The sequence below is a fragment of the Serinus canaria genome, chromosome 3 (genome assembly GCF_022539315.1).
Source record: "Serinus canaria isolate serCan28SL12 chromosome 3, serCan2020, whole genome shotgun sequence".
In the NCBI taxonomy this organism is placed as follows: Eukaryota; Metazoa; Chordata; class Aves; order Passeriformes; family Fringillidae; genus Serinus; species Serinus canaria.
The window spans coordinates 55,835,007-55,855,304 of NC_066316.1; the positions used below are offsets into that span (position 1 = coordinate 55,835,007).

At 38.0% G+C, this 20,298-nt stretch overlaps 1 protein-coding gene across 1 annotated transcript in view; it reads right to left on the bottom strand.

The window, feature by feature from the left end:
- The window catches only part of ARMT1 (acidic residue methyltransferase 1), a 47,641-nt gene that overhangs the window by 2,839 nt on the left and 24,504 nt on the right, over positions 1-20,298 (bottom strand). The window contains exons 8-14 of the mRNA XM_050971868.1: positions 17,678-17,822; positions 15,760-15,945; positions 9,086-9,403; positions 6,265-6,465; positions 4,289-4,462; positions 3,282-3,524; positions 2,495-2,731 (exon numbers count right to left, since the gene is read on the bottom strand). Coding sequence (XP_050827825.1) covers positions 2,495-2,731; positions 3,282-3,524; positions 4,289-4,462; positions 6,265-6,465; positions 9,086-9,403; positions 15,760-15,945; positions 17,678-17,822 — 1,504 coding nt within the window. The remainder of the gene's footprint in view (positions 1-2,494; positions 2,732-3,281; positions 3,525-4,288; positions 4,463-6,264; positions 6,466-9,085; positions 9,404-15,759; positions 15,946-17,677; positions 17,823-20,298) is intronic.

Below are 20,298 nucleotides of genomic sequence, written 5' to 3' on the forward strand. Positions count from 1 at the left end.
CCAGTCATGCCAAGGGCCAAGGATAAGGAGAAGATGGACAGTCCTGAAATGCCTCCAACCCCAAGAACACTGTGCAGAATTCTAAAGCAGTTAACTCTGTGAGGAAAAGGGTTTGCAGCTTTTCTGAAAACAAGGTCTCAGTTTCTAACACTTTGCCAAAGGCAGTTTGTTTCAAACCCTGAGGAGCTGCCATCGATTCAGAAACACAAATATGGAAACCCATACAGAACAGAGCTGAGGTCTGGGGTCCTCAGCATGAGACAGACATGGACCTGTTAGAACAGCTCACAAGGAGAGCTACAGAGATGATCAGAGGGCTGAAGAATTTCTTCTGTAAAGTCATGCTGAGAGAGCTGGAGTTGTTCAGCCTGGAGAAGAGAAGGCTCCAGGGAGACTTTATAAAAGCCTTTGAGTCCTTAAAGGAGCCTTACACAAAAAAAAAAAAAAAAAAAAAAAAACAACAAAAAACCAGGAGAGCAACACTTTACACAAATATACTGGGATATCAAAAGTTAGAAGGGTTTTAAAGTAAAAGAGGAGATTTAGATATTAGGAAAAAGTTCTTTAATGGGAGGGTAGTGAGACACTGGAACAGGTTTGCCAGGGGAACTTGGTGGTGTCCCATCCCTGGGAGTGTTCAAGGTCAGGCTGAATGGGGTTTTGAACAATCTGCTCTAGTGGAAGGTGTCCCTGCCCGTGGGAGGTGTGTTGGAAGTAGATCATCATTAGGGTCCCTTCCAATCCAACCCATTCCATGATTCTGTGATTTGAGAATTCAGTCCCAACTATCTGTATTACCAAGGCAGTGAGATCTCTTGGATGAAACGTTGGAACAACGTTACACCAAAACCCCAAAGTTCCCATATATTATATCCTATACTGGTTCAGGAGGTCACTGATGCAGGGGTCTGGCAGTGTGCTAGGCAAGCTTCTTTAGCAGCAACTAAAGATTTTTTTTAAACATCTGGATCACAGACAGAATAAAGAGGCAGCAAAGCTGGAATTTGTTTCCATACAGACTTTACATTGAAAGATCAAGGCAGCTCTCTGCAAAGATCCAGCCTTCGGATGAAGGAGAGAAATAACAAAGGATAAACATCACTAAAGACTCAAACACAAAGGTATGCTGCAGACAACAACACTCCTGCTAAATTTTCTTTGCACCTTCCATTCAGTGAGCAAAATAATCAGAAGTAAAACACAGGAAATTAATGCAACTTGGAGCATTAACCCAAGATATTGGGGTTTGAGGAAGTAAAAAGCAGATGCTATTTTATTTTCACACTGTAACTACAAGAAACTAGAAGGGATCTTATTCCTACAGAAAGAGAACAAAAAGAAAAGCCCAAAGAACATTTGAACAATATTCAAGTGTTTTGAAACCCCTTGGATTCAGATGGTAAAAAGTCAACATTCGTACTTGTGCTTTTAGCACAATACTCAGTGTATGACTCCATGGAATAATTTTCTGCATATAATTAATATCCTCTTCTCCTCTGTGCCAGATGCTTTGTTTCCTCATGAGATGTATGAATAAATTTAATCTTCCTTTCAAATTTCTAACCTTTCTTATAAAACAAAACAGTGTTAAAGATTTCCAGGAGGAAAAAAAAATTCCCAGGTTGTTGGTCTTCTCTCCACATAAATAAAAAAATATTTTTCTAGACTAATTTTCTGAAATAGCATTCTTAAAATTCATCCAGATTCATTGTTAAGGCCAACATGTGCCATAAATTTTTTAGATGGGAAAGTTCTAGGGAGAGAGGGGTGTTTCTTGTATTCTCCAACATTCTTTGATTTTGTGGCCTATACACAGTGACACAGGCTTGTTGCATCCTTTAGGTTGGAAAGGACTTTTAAGACTATCAAGTCCAACTAACCTGCATTGCCAAGTCCAACACTAAACCCTGTCTAGGTGTCTTTTAAATACCTTTAGGACTGGTGACTCAACCTCTCCCCTGGGCAGCTTGTTCCAATGCCTGACTACACTGTCAGTGAATCAATTTTGCCTAAAATCCAGTCTAAACTCCCTCCCCCAGCACAACTTGAGGCTGTTTCTTTTCATCCTATCCCTTAGTCTTGTTGAATCTCTTACAAGTGGCAAGGAGAAAGTGCAAGAGACAGATGTGTGAGAAGCAAAAAGAAACAGATGAGGAGGTGGTGAGTTTTATACCTAAGATATTTGGGAAAAGACATACCTTAAGGGAGATCCTAGGATTTTACAGCATTTTAATACTTCTCCAAAAGGTAATGATGTAATATTTTGTGATGAGCAAAGAAAATAATGCCTGTATTTATTATTCTCTTGCAAAACTTAACTGGCAGAATAGCTTTGCAATCACAAGTGTCACTGTGGCTCACAGGTGTGAGCTAAAATTTCCTTCTTTGATAATGTTTGGAACACTTTAAAGCACAGCTGGATAGCTGCTCCACCTATACTATTTTTCTACTCTCTAAGGAACACCTACCACTTGTCAAATACCTACACACCCACCTGCCTCTCTCTTTTTGCTAGTTCTGCAAGGGTTGTTTTAAGCACCTTCATCTCACTGGTAACTGCTTCTAACATATTTTTGTTTTTTTCTTTATCTTCAGTAGCTTTACGGTCCTTTAAAAGAAGTTCTGATTTGGCAGATCTAAGTTGTTTCTCAGCTTTTTCTTTCATTCTTTCCAATTTGTCTTGAGACTTACTGAGTTCTTCTATTGTTCTGTTCTGCTCCAAAGTTTTGATCTACAATAAGATAAGGAAGTGTTAAATTTGCCATACTTTCTCATCTAACTTGAGCAAACAATAAAACTACCAGGAGTGATCACAAATAAGTACTTTAGTGGGGTTTCTTTTGGGTTCTTCATTAAATCATCACATGTACATGTGAACTGAAAATTTATTTAAGGAGACAGGCCTATTTCAACACAATTAACAAAACGATTTTTCCTTCAAAGACAGTTAATTCTCCACAGGTTTTGTGAAGTGAGTTATCTGGACAGAAAAGAAAATCAACAGTGAAGGTTCAGTCTCTTCCCTGGAAAAAGAGCACTAAAAAGAGTTGTCAAATGTTTTGCTGGTAAAAATAGCCTGAAAATCTACATTGTGCTTTGCAGATGCTATTTAGTATATAAAGACTAATTGTAAAATACTCAAAATATTGTAGTATTATATTTGGTTTTGCCACCTAGATTTGAGCAGTTCTCCATGAACACATTTATTTTAAATTGAGTCCAGCTGTATCCAACTGGAATAGAAAAATGGATAGAAGTACAAATGTAATCTTTTAACTCACCTTAAGTTCACTGGTTTCAGACAGCTTGGCTTTGAGATCAGTATTTGTTTCCCTTGCCAGATCAAGCTGCTTCTGTAGCCTCTCTATCATCTTATGTAACTTTCTGACAGCAAGATTGGCCTCATCCCTTTCCACAGCTAAGGCAGCCCTTACTTGCTTCTCTTCTTCCAGCTGGGTTATTTTCTGCCGCAGAAGGTTCATGTGCAGCTCTTTGCTCTCAAGTTTTTCTTTCTGAGCCTTCAACTTGGTTTCCAAGCACAAGGACATTTGAAAAAATAAATGTGAGAGACCGTGGTACAGCATAATAACAAATTTAATCCTCATGTTGCATTCATAACCTGAACTCCTTTTCCTCTCTTGAAAACTTTGTGAACTATGAACATATATACCCTTACATGATACTCCTTGTATTACCAATTCATTGTGCTTCTCTAATATTTCAAACCCCAAATAGACCCAATTCCCAGCTCTACACCAGTCTGACAGGCCTAAACCTGAATGTTTTCCCTATGTCATAACAGAGGCTTGTTTGACCAAATTTGAACAGACTTGTTCCTGTAGGAACAACTGAATGAAGGAACAGTTCTTGTTGGAAACATTGATGAAGTACAACCAAGACTCTACCAGTTTCTAGAAAAGTTTGTGTAATGTGCCTCTCTCCCTGGCAGATCCCTTTAGATTTAAATATTACTGGCAGTTGTTTACAGAACCATAAATGCATATTAAAAAGTAGACAAATATACAGATATAAACATCCATAACTTCAGCGTTTTTTCTTAAGAAGTTGTGAAAAGCAGTATCACGTTCAACTGACTGGTGACTTTAGTTATTTCAATATGCAGTCTTTTTGCACAGTTTGCAAACATTCTATCTTCTTCTTCTATCTTCTTTTTATGTCATGGATATCTTTGAAATTCCTTGCACATATACAGTCTGCTGCCTCTAGCCAGCCACTACAGAAACACAGCCATATGTTTATTTTTGAATGGTGTGCCTCTTTTGCATACCTTCCTTCTGAGGCTGTATGCCACAGTCTTGTTCTCAACCACTGCATCCCCTTCCAGTTTCACCAACTGCTCTACCCGGGCCAGAATCACATCCATGGTCATATCAAATCCAACCTCTGCTGCTAGACTGTCCAGCTTCATCTTCTCATTAAGTTGCTCCAGAAATTTCAGATACTAAGACGTGGGAAAGTGGCCAGAAGAATAATAAAATTTCATTAAAAGTCATGAAGTACAATTTAAAAGCAATCCCCACTATAGCAGCAGCCAACAATATGTACAAGTACACTACAAGAAATAACATACTGAAAGGGTGTAATTGGGCACACTCCTGACACCACTGCAAATTCTCCATATGTCCTTTTTTTAGTCAACACTTACTTTGTCCATAAATCCCTAGATCTACTGTATTTATCTTCTTAGCAAGAAAAATTGGGGTTTGCTTCTCTGTAGCAACAGGTAGGGCCCTGCTTCTGAGTCCAGTTCCTGCCTGGAGCTCTGTTGTTTTACCTGGCCGTGCATGGGCAGGAAGAAGGTAGAATGGGCAGCTGTGTCCTAACTAACACTGCAAGTGCTGGGATTGCTCCACACTGTGAGCTCTCCAACAGAGGGAACTGGTACCAGTGATGCCAGGAATGACATACTATGTAGTCTGAGGAGATGCAGGAATGTTAACACAGTCAGCCTTCAGCCCTTCTTTGAACAGCAAGGTTTAGAGATAAGTTACTGGTTTACAAATTGCTTTTAAGGTTATTTTAATTGCATCTCATCTGCTTTACTGATGTGAGCACATACAGATATTAAGGAGTATTCAATCCAATTTTTCCTTCTTTTGTCCTGCCCTACCAGCTCTTTAAAAATTGCTTTAGTCTCTTGCTCTCAATTAGCTTCTCTTGCAAAATTCAAAACTCTCCTTCTCACTAAGAACTGTTTCCCTTTGTTTCCTCTTACTTCTGGTGCAAACCCTTATCTTTGCACAGAACCAACAAAATAAATAAAAAGAAAAAAAATGCAAAACACCAACAAACCAGTTTCATTTTGTTCATTACCAAGAATACCTTTTTGTTTCATGATATTTCTGGTTCAAATAATTAAAAACAGCAGCAGAAGAGGAAAGTACTGTAGTTATTCATTGATAGAAAAAAATTGCAAAAAAGATCCTTGCAGCAAAATGTAGAGAATAATTTAAGAATCTAGGGCCACGTGTTATTCACAGAGGAAGCAGAGCAGAAGGTACAGCTCCTTTTTCTGGTTTTCTCCCAATGTGATGGATGCCTCATTCAAAAAAGTTATTTTATCATAGTCTAAGGCAAAACAAGTAGCACAAAATTGCTGATTTCTCTAAGCACAAATCCTGGCCTGGCAACATGCTGCAACTTTGTTTTTCATAGCTGTAGTGTTTGGCTTTCCAGGTACTATGTCATTTTTCAAACTCTTTGGTATGTGAATGAGTTATAGGCTAACAGTGTGTTCATTCATATAATTAGACAAAAAACCTAGTAGTCATAATTGCCTAATAATATAAAAGAATCAAAGACACAAGACAGGACCTTGAGAGACTGCAGACCAGATGATGTTTTAGAGAAAGACATAAGGATGAGAGAAATTTTGAGCTCAGAGTATAATTGAAGGACTTCTGATGGGGTATTGACAGGGACTTCTTTTAAAGCTGGTTTTGGGGTTTAGATGGTTTTGGTTTTTTTTTTTTTTTTGCTTGGTGGGGTTGGTTTTGTTTTGTTTTGTTTTGTTTTTTTGAGGGGTTCAGGGTTTTTGTTTGTTTTGTTTCACAGTAATAAACTCCAAAGCTTAGCTACACCTTCTAATTGTTGGTCAAGGCAAAGGTATTATGACTCCCTACATCATGTCTGACGTTGCTATTTCACATTACTTGCAGTGCTCCAGTAGACCAAAGCAATACAATGAGCTGTGTCTCTGCCTTTAGTGACTTCCATTCAAAAGCAAATAATGTGTGCAACTACTTTTTGTTTCTCAAGCTTCAAACCATCTTGCATCAGGTCTCCATTTAATAATTCCTCTTCCAAGTGCTTCAGTTGATCGTGGAAATTCTCAGAACATTTTTCAGCTTTCCTGCTCCTCTCCAGGGCTTCATGGTACAATCTGGTCTGGTTTTCCAAAGCTTTAGTCAATTTAGCTAATTGTGTTTCAAGCTGAGATACCATCTAGGGAGCAAGCAAAACAACAAAGCATATGGGGTTAGATGGGAAATGCTAGAAAGATATGAAAGATAAATCAACAAATTATGAAAAATAGGGAAAAATATCTATTTTTAAAATGTATGCACTTAAAAAGTCAAAAAGAAAAATCTGTAACCACCAGCAAAAAATTGTAGGTGGAGACACTCAAACACGAACAGCAGATACTATAAATAAGATGAGTCAAATACAATTATTTTGTATTAAAAAGTCAATACAAAGTAATTCAGACACAAAATTTCCAAAGATGTGGGCACAACAGCAATGCCTGGCAGTCAGCTATCATTTCTTGAAAGAAATCACTATTCTATTGAGGAGCTGATTAGAAAAAGCATATAAGTTGTTAAGAAAATGCATGCAGCATATAAGGGAGAAGGTAGATATGGATAATTAAGTCTCAGAGGAGTGTTTTCCACCTGGTAACTGTTAAGCAGTGTTCAAAAGATTGTGCTTTAAAAAATATTAGTAATAATAATTTCTGTAATCTAACTAGAGCCCAAGGACAAAAGGATAAATCTCAAAACAAGCAATTAGAACAATTTTGAAAAAAATTCTAATTCTTCACTGTTAACTTTACAACACCTGCATATAATGTAATGGATATTAAGTTGTAAACTATTTATAAATTAAATGCTTTAAAGTATCTGCCAAATACAGAAAGGTACTTCTATACACCAAGTTTCTTGTTTCCCTCTGTATTCTTCTTACTGTCATATAATTATTTGGTTACATAGTTAAATATAGTGCATTTGAAACTCAGTGTTCAGACACTCATCTCCAAGCAGCCTCTTAATTTTAAGCATCTTGTTGGTTCCTGTTAATAAAATTAACAGTAAGTACACAGAGCTCTCATTAATTTTAATGGCACTGAAAGGTTTCCAACTCAAACTGCAATTAAATGCAGTTTGCCCCCAACTTGCCTAAAAACACTAAGAAATTACTGATGCTCGTGCAGTAGACAACACTAAACAATAATAAATCTGCAAGAACCCACAAACATATTTTATGCTGTTTTGCATTTCACATCACCCAGCAGGAAGAAGAATCTCAGTGACCACGGATGCACTACTGGCAAGGAGCCCAGAGCCCCTTTATCAGGCTGCAGAGGGGGTTTTAGAGGCTTCAAAGATCCATAAACATGAGAAAGTGAAGGACTATACCACAGAAACAGAGCAGAAGCTGTCATTTTATGATCCTGGGGCGTCCTGGTGTAACTTTTGGCTTAGGGACAACCCACAAGGTAGGCATTTCCTAAAACAACATTGCAGTCTTGTTACCCACCCACGCCTAATCCGTCATTTTATAAACGCTGCATTTTTGGTCCTACAGTTCTGACCTCCACAACTTCTCATTCCTATGACTAGTGCAGCTTGATCAGTCAACCTGCAAAATGAAAACCCCTTTCCTGCTTTTTGTTTTAATATGGCTATTGGATAATTTCAGACTGCAACCATTTTACATGTGAACAAAGCAGGGTCTGAGTGTGGATCTGCAGGAGGGTAGGAGGGGTAGGAAGGATCCACAGAGGGATCTGGGCAGGCTGGATCAATGGGCTGATGCCAATGTATCAAGTTCAACAAGGCAAAGTGCCAGGTCCTGCCCTTGGGTCACAACATTGCTGCAGGCTGGGCAGAGTGGCTGGGAAGCTGTGAGGTTGAAAAAGATGTGTGGGTGCTGGTGAACAGCTGGCTGAAACTGAGCCAACAATGTGCCCAGGTAGGCAAGAAGGTCAATGGCATGGATTTTTGAAGGTTTTTTGTTGTTGTTGTTGTTTTTGGGGGGAGGGGGTTTGGTTGTTTTTTTTGTTTTGTTGTTTTGGGGGTTTTTTTATGTACTTCACTGAAATGCACAGGATATCTTTAAGAACTACTTCCAGCCTTGGACAGAATACAGAATCATTTGCTCCTCACATCAGCAGGAGATGCTAGAATTTCAAACTCTAGCAAGAATATTAAAGTTGGTTTTTCCTGGCATTCTGATTCACCTTCCACCTGAGCTGCCCCTTCTCAACCTGTACATTCAAACACACCTTTGCAAATCACCAGCCCAAATGCCTCAAGCCAGAGCCTTCCTTTTGCCTTCTTTGGGTGCTGAATAATTTTTAGCTGTAAGTGTAAAAAGACATCTTTATTTTTAGGTGCAGGTTTTGAGGATTGGAGGGAAAGAAGTTGCCTGTGGCAACTCATCAATTATATCTGCTTTGAAAAAGAAGTCAGTTCTTGAAGTCACTATCATAGCAGCAAATCCATACTTGTTCACAGGTTTTACTAAATCATAGCAACCAAAGAGCCACTTTTGATGTCTGCTGGCACAGAAACCAAATTTCAGTGTTGTAACTGAAAGACCATTCCAATTATTTTCTTCTTTACATCATCTATTATTAATTTAATTTCTGAACTCTTTCTGTTTAGTAAAACATAGATGCTCTTCCCTTATTACCTTAAATCAATAGACAGAAAAATTAAAGTTTTCTGTAATTCCAAAACCTAAGCAGAAAGAACCAACACCTTATCAGATGAATAAAATTAAACAGAACCCAAAGACATTAAATACACACATTGGGCAAGTGCAGTAGTTGCTGACTTACTATTTCTTTATTCTTTTCTTTGCAATTTATTTCTTGGATCCTCTCCAAAATGGCCTTCTCAGAAGGTTTAACTATTGCAGATCCACAGCTGAGCAGGGTAGCAATTTCTTCTTTAAAAGCCTCTAAAGAGCTCTGAGCAGTCCTGACCTCTTCTCTGCTACTCTTCAAGCTTGCATCTAACTCACTGGAAGATTTCTTCAGATTGTGCAGCTCCTGCTTTGAGGTGTCCAAAGCTTTCTGGTTAACAGTCAGTTTCTCTTGGAGGTTTCTGATCTCCATCTCTAAACTCTGCCTCTTTATTATAGCACTGTCAAGATCCTAAAGTGCATGAAAAATTGAACAAGATTTTTAGAATCAGTTATAAACCCTCTCCACAACACACAAATTAAGGAATAACTCAGGAGTGGGTACTGCAGACATGGAAACTAGGACCCATATTCCTTCCTCATATTTGCTCAACATCAGGGTCTCATAGGGGAACTACCACTGAAATTGATGAAAAGTTTAAGTCCATTGTAATCACACTAAAGACTAACCTCTCATATTGGTTTGCAAAAAGGAATACATAAATAAAACTTTCAGGTGAATGAAACCAAATTTTTTATTGTAAAACTATTGAAATCTTACTTTTCCATCCAGACAACATGGCCTGAAAAACAAGCAGTGAAAAGGATGCAATCACAAATAAAGCCAAAGTACTACATCTGAGAGGGGAAAGGGTAGGGTAGAATAGAGTATTTCAGATGGAAGGGACCTGCAGTGATGATCAACGCCAACTGCCTGACAACTCAGAGCTGACCAAAACCATAGACACAATCCCTGAACACGGTGATAAGAGGTGATAAACAAAAATTTATGTGACAAAAATTCCTGAGATTATTTATTCACAGAAATGAGAAGTGAGGGACCAGACAAACCAGGGCTTGGTTGGGAAGGAATAAAATATAGCCAATAGATATGTACCTATATCAATTGTATATAAATATTGATCTAACAGCTCAGAGCAGACAGAAAGAATTGTGCATCCTGAGCCATGACACCAAAGCAAATTATGACAGAAAAAATAAAGAAATAAAGTATTGTGTATCTCTCCTTTCCCCACAATACCAAAATGAAGGGTGCTTACACATACATATACAAGAAAAATATTTGCAGCAAGACCAACTAAAAGTACAGCAAAGACCAGGTCTTCAATCCTCAGGGCATTTATTGATTGGGAAGAACAAATGGGAAAGAACATTATTCCACACATGACACAAAATTACTACAGAGGATGGAATATTTACAGAGAGGGATTGGATTCTTCTGGAGGTCTCAGTGATGAGCAGAGGCTCAGTAAGAGGACTGATATGAGTTAAGATTGTGCACACTGGAGTTAGAGAACTGTTCCTGGAGGAGTTATGAATATGGTGATTATTCAAGGGTCTCTCAGGGTCTGTGTGTGCTTGCTGTGGAGCATAGCATGTCATTTGTATTAATAGAATACCTGCCAATCAAGTAGTTAAATCTGGGAGCATTTCTGTAGATCAGCAGGGAGGGTGGCCAAAATAAAAGGAGTTTGCAGGGCACTTTTAGAAAATAAAATATAAAAATATGATACTAAAACCACTAAAATTTTTAATAGCAGCACAAAGGCAAACATGCAAAAACAGAAATAAAAACAACCCCAGTCATTTAGGAAATTATTTGTTATTACACATTTCTGAAGTAATTTTAGAATTGTTTTAGAAACAAGTGTTGGCCTGATTCCTTGCCAATTTCTCTTTTTTATTCTAGACAAGTCCTATTAATAGAAAATTCCCACCTGTGCTCAGAACTACATTATGGTAATTACAGCAAAGGATAAAGAGTCATTTATTTCAATTGCAGTTTTCAGCAGTGTGTATTTTTCCTTTCAGAAAGGCAATGCTAAAATGGTTTGCCAGTACCAGGGAGCTTACCTAATCACCATCTTGTTAAATTGTGAACATCTGAAAACAAACATCCTTTATTAAAAAGAGCAAAGTCTAAAATAAAGAAGTACAAGCACCAAACAGTGGCTAGGAAATTGTCTGTCCTAAAAGCACCTGGGGGTGCTGGTCGACATCAGCTGAATGTGAGGCAGCTGCACCCAGGTGGCCAAGAGGGCCAAGGGCATCCTGGCCTGGATCAGGAATAGTGTGGCCAGCAGGACCAGGGCAGGGATTGTCCCTCTTACTTGGCACTGGTGAGGCCACACCTTGAGTGCTGTGTTTTGTTTTGGGCCCCTCAGGTCAGGAAGGACATTGAGGTGCTCTGGGGTCCAGAGAAGGGCAGTGGAGCTGGTGAAAGGTCTGGAGCACAAGTCTGATGAGGAGGACCTGGAGGAACTGGGGGGGCTTAAACTGGAGGAGGATCAAGGCAGACCTTATCACTGTCTATCACTGCCTGAAAGAGGCTGGAGCCAGGTGGGGTCAACTTCTTCTCCCAGTTAAGAAACATAGGAAATGGCCTTGAATTGTGGCCAGGGGAGGTTTAAATTGAATATTAGGAAAATATTCTTCATCAAAAGGGCTATGAAGCTCTGGAACAGGCTGCCCCGGGGATGTAAGTGGTGGAGTCACCACCCCAGGAGACATACTTAGGGTTATAGAGGATATTAGGATACAGGATACTGTATACAGGATACTTAGGGACATGGTTTAGTAGCAGGTTTGGCAGTGCTGGGTTAACAGTTGGACTCCATGAACTTAGGTCTTTTCCAACCTAAATAATTCCATGATTCGATTAATACCGATGCCCCAGCCAGCAGCATGCTCTCAATAGCCTAAACTCAACTATGTATACACATACAAAAAGAGCCCACATTACATTAACAGTAATTATAAGGTATTAAAAGAATGCAGGTATTTTCCAGATCAATTCTTACACCAGCTGCACCTCCAGTTACTACTGTTAATACCATAACAGCAAACTAGCTTGCAATCTTTATCTCCTGTCTTCTCAAATTATTCCATCTGGAAATATCTGTGATGCCTGCTGAAACCTGCCTCTAATACCTTCTTAATGACATCTTATAAACAAAAACAAAACAAACAAACAAAAAAAAAATCCAGGTTTGGAGAAACTCATTCCTGTATTTATATGTTGGGACAAGAAAAACCTAAAATCATTTGGCTGTCTCTCCTACAATCTAAGTATTTGGGTATATTCAAAATGTAGCCATGTTTCTCAAATTCAATCAAAATCCTTAAATAAGGTTTTCATATTTTAATTAACTCTTTTCATAAAATGGATTTATTTTAATATGCTTATATTGATTAGAAACTACTTAGATCTATTTTGTTCATTAACATAACAATATAAGCCATTACTGAAGACTGAAGAGTATTTTCCTGGTTATTTTTGCATCAGTAGTACGTGCAGATATATTTGTATTAATTAAAATTGCTTGCATACACTTCAGGTATGTTCTTTAAAAATTTTGCACGGTGCACATCTTTGTAAAATAAATGTTTAAAATAGCACTTCAGAGGTAAATCACAAATATTTTCAGGTTGAACCATCAGCAAGGATGTGAAATAGGACAAGACAGTTTACTAGTTCTTGCAGTTCATCTGTGGCAATGCTGTATTTAAATTAATCTGGAAGAATATATGCATCCTCTTCTACCTCTTAGACAAATACCATAGAGGTATTAAATATTAAAAAGAAACTTGCTTTGAGTAAATAAGACATTTTAGAGGACCTATAGACACTCTCAAAGAATGCTATCATTCTCTAATTATGATTAGCATAATCAGTAATCACTCTCTTGAAACACAGAAAGAAAGTTTGGATATTCTGTTTCTCATTCTAGAAATCTGGGCAGGATTTAAAAGTTGTTTTTCATCAAATGCAAATTTGATATCCAATGCAGCCATAATAAAGGTATGCACAATATTTACAGATTTCCAGAAGCAAAATCTTGCAATAGTCTATCAGAAATATGAGAAATTCAGAAATATGTAGCAGAATATATTCAGAAATAAATAAAAATAATAGATTAGAAAAAAAAAACCAGCTTCTTGAATTGCTTTTTTTACTTCTATTAGTTTCAGGAATTATTGGCTTTTATTCTTTGCTGTTTGATATTGTCATGCAGTGAGACTGAGAGGAGAACAGATAAAATGATTGTTCACTTTTTAATGTTCCTCAAATGAAGCCCAGCTAACTGCAACAAATACTCAAGTATTAAACATGCTAAAGAATACTTTAAATATATTAACCTCCAAATTTAATTAACTAGCTTTCATTTTATTGAGTAAGAATTTTTGAATACAGGCAGCTACTTCCTCCTGGGACATAAAAAAAAAAGAGAAAAGGACACCAGATCAAGAGAAGGAATTCATAGAATTCCTAAGGAATGGGAGTGGAGAACTACCTGGTAATTAAAACAGGCAATTATTCAGAGGGGTGGCAGGGAACAGTGTGGTGGCCAAATCTTGGTGGAGATGATTGACAGAACAGTGTGATGGTCTCTATACACTTAGGAAGAATTTTAAGAGAAAACTGGGGGAAATGGGCTCCCATCTCCATCTGCAATACCAAAGACAGCCAAAATGTTTGACCCTGAGAGCTGCTGGTACACGCAGGCAGGAGTCACTTGTACTCAGTCTTTGCTGGGTAAATTCAGCTACAGGCAATTCCATTAAGTCCAGAAAACAGCCCAGAAACACTCAGCCAAGTATGAATCTTCTGGCACAGGAGCAGTATGGATTTCTGCTTCTCACCTTGACAGGGGAACATGTCACAACACATGCAGCTCCATTCATGTGCTCAAACTGTGCAGCATGAGGTACACAAGAAGTCAGACTGACTTGTGCCACTGGTGCCCCTCCTGTAACCAAGCCACAAACCCATCAAGGGGACCCCACACTTCACATGTGAGGACTTGAAGCATTTTTTGTTTTTTACCTTTTTCAATACTGAACTTCTTCATAAGATTTTGTGAACACAAAACCTTCTCAACAGATTTGCTCAGTGTCTGCAAATGTAAGTTGCCAAGCTGAAATTGCACTGGAGGAATCTGCAGCCTCCGTGCAGATGGGGCTTTTCAAAGGCAATGCTTTTGAAAGGCAATGCTAATAATTTAGAAAGATATTTCTGTAAAATTGGTTAAATAAATTATGTATTTGGCACATGCAAAATAACAATAGGAAAATATTTTTCAGAAAATAGCTCAACTTGGTAAATGTTTTGGCAGTGAGAGCAAACTTGAAAAACAAGCCACAAATGGAGCCCCTATCTTGGTTTAAAACATCTCCCTGGCTTACTGAGAAAACTACACTCTGTTCTTCCTCACACACCTGTGTTTGAAGTGAAGCATGAAAACAAAATGTTCTCAAAAAGGACCTGTTTAAGTTTTTGGTGCAGGCTCTCTCTCAGTTCCATTGAGCCTTAGAAAATTGTACACAGCTTGGTAAGAACTATTTTCAGCAGTAAGAAAAATTTATTACCCTTGTGGTACTTACATTTATCTTCAACACAAATTCTTTCTTTTCCAGAGCAGGCTGCCAGCTATTTCTCATCTCCTAAGTATTTTGCTTACAACCAAATCAGAACACTATATCCTTTAAAGTGTATGGTGGGTGTCTCTTCTTCAGGAAAAGAGGAATGCCAGGGGTGGGGAAAATACTGTGTTAATTTGGAAAACTCACTTGCACAAGGTTTTCTTTATGTTAAAAATTCCTACAAACTCAATCACACACAACTCAGCTACGTATTTGGCAGTCTGAGTTTCTTCTCCTATTTTCTCACGTTCTGGCCATCATCTTTAACTGCACTGTTTCACCTGCAGGAAATCTTCATTCTGGCTTCACTAAACTGCCTCCTTTCCACAGACACCACTCAAAGGGCAAAGCAATAAGGAAAATTGCTACAGAAATGCACTTTGAAATATATGAACTCTTAATGGGGACTGCTGCTGGAGCAATTCAATCTTTAAATCACATCCTTTTCCTTCATAAATCATAGCTAGGTGAATTTGGAATACCTGACCTACAACTTAACTTACATTTCCCATCTGACCATCCTTCCTGCTGCACAGATTTCCTCTAAGGTTTCCCAACAGTGAAGCTTCTTGCTTTCCTGCAAGAGCCATCATATTGCTACAACTTTTGGGCTATGAGTCAATGGTTATGAAATACAAATTTATAATGCAGTGAAAAGATAATCTAGGGCGTATGGAAGCCAAGCCACTTAACCTGCCAGTGCTTTAAGAGAAAGAATAGTGTCCAATCAATTCCTTTCAATTTCTCATTAGAATTTTTGTAAAACTGAGTCAAAAAATTCTCAGAAAATTTGCAGTATCAAATAAATATTATTTTTAAAAGCATTTTCACCACTTCATACTTGTGCCTGAGATATTAATGATATACACATTCATTTATTTACATGTTTGTGCAAGCACAAAGGTTACAACACTAAGAAGACAGCAAAAGCAGAAATTTGCAAACAGCATTGAAAGCCATCAAATCTACCGCAGATCTATTTTGCAAAATATTATTGTTTAATCTTCATATCTCGCTTTCAAAGTGTTGAAAATAACTTTAGAAAAATGTCCTTTATAGGAAAGACCCTAATTTTTTCTCATGCAATTCCTATTAAAAATTAATTTGAAATGTCAAGAAAACCTTTGATAACCTGACAAGCATACACCCCATGCAATTATGTACCTTACTAAGTTTTTCCATGTCTTGGTAGTATCCTGCTGCCTTTTTCTGCTCCTTGGCCACTTCTGAAACTAGTCTCATTATAGTTTCTCTGTTAGCTTTAGACTCCATCTCATGGACATTCACAGCTTCTTGAAGAGCAGCAACCTTGTCTTTTAGTGTCACATTTTCTTTACATATTTCAGAGACCTTAAGAAATAAATCAAATATTAGTAGCTTCTTAAAAACTCTTAAAAATTAAAAATTTTCATCCCAGTTATACCTGCTCCTAATCATGCCAATAAAGACTCAATGTTTCTGGTGACCCCCAGATCGGACTTATAATTGCACTCTACTGCTCCTTTAGAAAAAGAGCAGAAAGTTAAAATCATAGAATTATATTCTCACTGTTAACCCCCACCTCAGCTAAAGGTGATTCAGATTTGCTCTCACACAGACTTTATGATGTATTAGACAGGTGGGGAGCTACTGCTGCTGCATATCCGTGCTTGACGTGAGGCAGGTCAGAAGACAGACCTTGCAGCTTCTTCGTGAAAGGCAAACCATTCCAGCCTGGCTTTTAAGATGTGTGCCTTTCATTTGGAACAAGAAAACAAGCTGCAATTCATGCTCAAAGCTTTTAAGGCACCAGAGGTTTGAGTTAGTAACAGATATTTCATAAGCAATTCAAGGACAGGGCCAAATACCTGGTGTGCTGACATTATGAGCAGCCAACACCTTGGAAAAAGGAGTCCTTTCCAGGAGGATTCCAGGGCTGTTTTGGTACACTATGCTATTTCCAATCAGTGGAATAGACAAATGTGGGCACTTCAAAGAGTGAGCAAAAAATGTACCCTGATTCCTGCTGGCAAGACATTTGTTAAGTCTAAAACAGATCAGTTCTGTCTTAAATAAAAGCATAATGTGGAAAAGAAGCTCAATAGATGTGCCAAGACCCCAGAAAAACTAGTTGCTAAGGTTTCCTAAGGCACAGCTTTCACCACAAATTAGATTTTCCAACTAGATTTATTACTACTTTGTTAAAAGACATAAAAATATGTTTTTTTAAAGCTCTAATGATTAACTTATTAATTATTAAAGCATGCAAGAGTGCATCTTGCATGGCAACATTTTTAGAGCATCTATTAAAATTTCAATGTGCTTGTAATATTATGAGGGCGTACACTCACTACATACCTAAATAATGTTGATTTATTAAGACTGTAATCTTACAGTCATGACATGAACATTATGAAACAGAATTTCTCCAAATATCTATTATGCTCCGAAGGAAAGAAAAATAGAGGTCAAAGAGTGGACAGAAGATGAGTCAAATGCATAAAATTAGAATAAAATTACTTTCAGCAGCATTGATAGATGTTAAAAGAATATACAAGCAACTTTCTTTTCCTGAATGGAAGCTCAGTTTTTGGAACTTCAGAAGTATTCTGAAGAGAAATTACAAATTTATATTATTAAGTCTCAGAAGCACCACAAAGTTATTTACAGTATTTTATTACAGGACACAAAAAAGTTGTTTTAGGGCATGCCATTTCAGATGTTTGCATTTAATAGTATGTCAGCTCAAGATAAGAGATAAGATCTCGTGCTACAGCTTACACATCACCTGTTGACCCCCACATTAATGTTTTAAGGAAAGCTTTTAACCAAGTGTCTAAGCAGGGCTGAATGTGGGAACTACAGGCTCATTAATTATTTATGCAGATGAGAGCAGACTGAGTTCACTGAGGCCTGTTAGTCTTCAGCACCTTTGAAAATTAGCCCAGTAGGAAAAATAAATCCGTCTTTAAATGATAGCACTGTCTGCAAGACATAATTAAATACAAAGATCTCTATTATTTGCTTTACTTCTGTGACAACTAAATATTTTTTCTGTTTTATTGTTAAATCACTATAGAGAAACATTTGCCTACACAATCACCTTTGATGTTAAATGTTCCTGTGGTTTCTCTTTTTCTCTGATGTCTATGTCCAAGAATCCAGAAAGATGTGTAAGGAGCTCCTCATAATTTTTGCTGATTTTAGTAGCTTGAGTCACATTTTCTTCACACTCATTCAAATATTTCCTAATCAGACAAAGAAAATATACATGTCAGGATGAAAGTTCCCTGAAAAAGAATTCTAGGCAACATACATTGTCCCAAGACTACTGCTGGCTTCTGCATACCACCAAATGAATTTTAAGTTTCATTTAATTCTCTATATCTGTTATGTAATACATGATAACTTTTGCTGTTGCCATATGTGTAAACATTTCTTCATCATTGCTTTTGATAAACACTAAAAAAATTCCTTTATGATCCCAATCTCATTCTCAGCATAAATTTGAATAAAACACAAGAACTAAGTGACACAAATAAATAGTGCCCTCAAGATACTACAAGTAGAAAATGCAAGCAAAACCTTAGAAAAACTAAGTGGTGGGGGGGGAGAGAGTGATCAACTCAGCAAAAATATGTGAAAAGCACTTCACATCCCCTCACTCTACAGAAGCTGACAGAGATGATTAACAAACTTCAAGTGAAGAGAAGCCTTTCTGGACCAATGGAAGTGTAAGACATCCAGAGTACCTGTGAAGGGAAGTTTACCAGCAGAAGCAGAGATGGGAGACACTACTTTGCTGTACAGTACTCTGAAGCACTACTCTTGAAAGGGATGTATTTTAAAAGACAGCATCTAGGGGCTACCACAAAGATATTAAGAAAATGGAGCTTTTTGCCAGCAATTTCATCACAATTTTGCCATCGATTTCACTCTACAGGTGCCTATCACATGGATGCATATTCCACATGAAATGTGTTCTCAGCCTTAAGAGCAGGGGTCAGCTTGTAAATACTCTACAAGAATAACTAACCAAATAAATTAACAGTGAGTTTGATATAAATGTGGTTACATTCCTTCCCTTGCCAGGGACAAAGATGGGTCCAGCAAACAAGAACCACCACAGTCTGATTTGGTAGGAAACACAGAAAAAAATCTTGCTCATGCTGCTGAAACACACATCACTTATGAAAAACTACAAACAAACAGGTTAGCAAAACCAGCCAACCAAACAGAGCTCAAAACAACCTCTAGTGTAATCCAAATGTCCACTCCAGTACCTCTCAGTAACACCCAGAGTGAGGTACTTAGTGGAAGATTGCAAGACAGGGTAGATTGGTAGTGGTAAATTTGCAAGACAAGCTTCCATTTGAAAAACAAGGTTCTTTCTAAAGCAAGTTCTTCACTCTAGAATAAATCAAGACCTGAGATGTAACCAAATGCGTGTCTAGAGCAAATATTTTATTGAAACTCATTTGCTTATCAGAGTGCAGCACTATTTTCAGTTTTTAGGGTGGGTCCAGTAGTCATTGCTGGACTCATTCTTTCCCATGTCTGATTTCTTCCTCTCCCAGCTGGCAATCAAACAGAGCATCATTCCATAACCAAAGAGCCCCACGAGACTCCAACAGGAGATGCACAGTGAGTGCAAACACAGTACATTGAATGCTTATAAATCAGTAAGCAAAACAGACAGTCCATGAAAAGATTTAACAGATTTAACACATAACCTTAGGAGGGGGATCAGCAAAGCTGCTGAAAACGCTGCAAAGTGAAAGAGAGTGGCAGAATAGCAGAGAGGAATGGAAAACATTCATTACTGCTCTGGGCACTGAGGAGGGCAGTTCCACATGCTGCTGCACAGCACACACCGTGAGCCAAAGGAGCTCTGCCTTCTGCAGCAGACACTGTCCTTCAGAACACAAGCACCCTCACAGCTTCCTCACCTCTGGGCACCTTCCTTTCCTCTGTAGCCCCAGCAAAACTAAGCCATGAGATGATTGCTGAACTGTTGTTGTGAGGAGGGATATATCAGAAGTGAAAAGGTATTAGGCTCAGACATACCATATATGCATGCCTAATTGTCAGAATATTATATAAGATTGACCACCCACAACTGTTCCGTGGCTCTAAAAAACTGAGGTATCCACTAACAAAACCATGTCTGCTGCTAAAAATAAAAAATCAGAAGTACAAAGGACTCATTTGATAACTTTACAAATAATCTAATTACCTGCAGTAGGGCCACAGAGGTGTGAGCACCTAGAAAATAGGCAATCAGGTACAAAAAAGTAGAACACGGCTTTTTCACAGTTTTGCTAGCTCTTCAGAACTAATGAGCAAAGAGAAGGGAAGAAAAAAGAAGAAGAGAAAAGCTTTTGACAGTTCACACTCTAAAAATACCATGGCAATAGACCTGTCGAGTAGAAAAGCACCATTTTCAATAGGAGAGGGGCACACCCTGGAAGCCAACCAGAGAATTCACCAAACATTTCTTTCTGTATCCCCAAGGTATAGAATGCAAATGTGCACTTCATGTATGCTGGCTTGCTCTTCCCTCTCATTAGTGGTTTTCAGTGAAAATCTTTTCTGAACACCTAATTAGGACTAGTCATGTGCCAGGCACTACCAGGGTGGCCAGAATAAGGGACTGAAGTTCACTGAGTCAACACACTGGTTAGTGTGAAGTGACACATGGAACCATTAGCTGAGGACAACAAC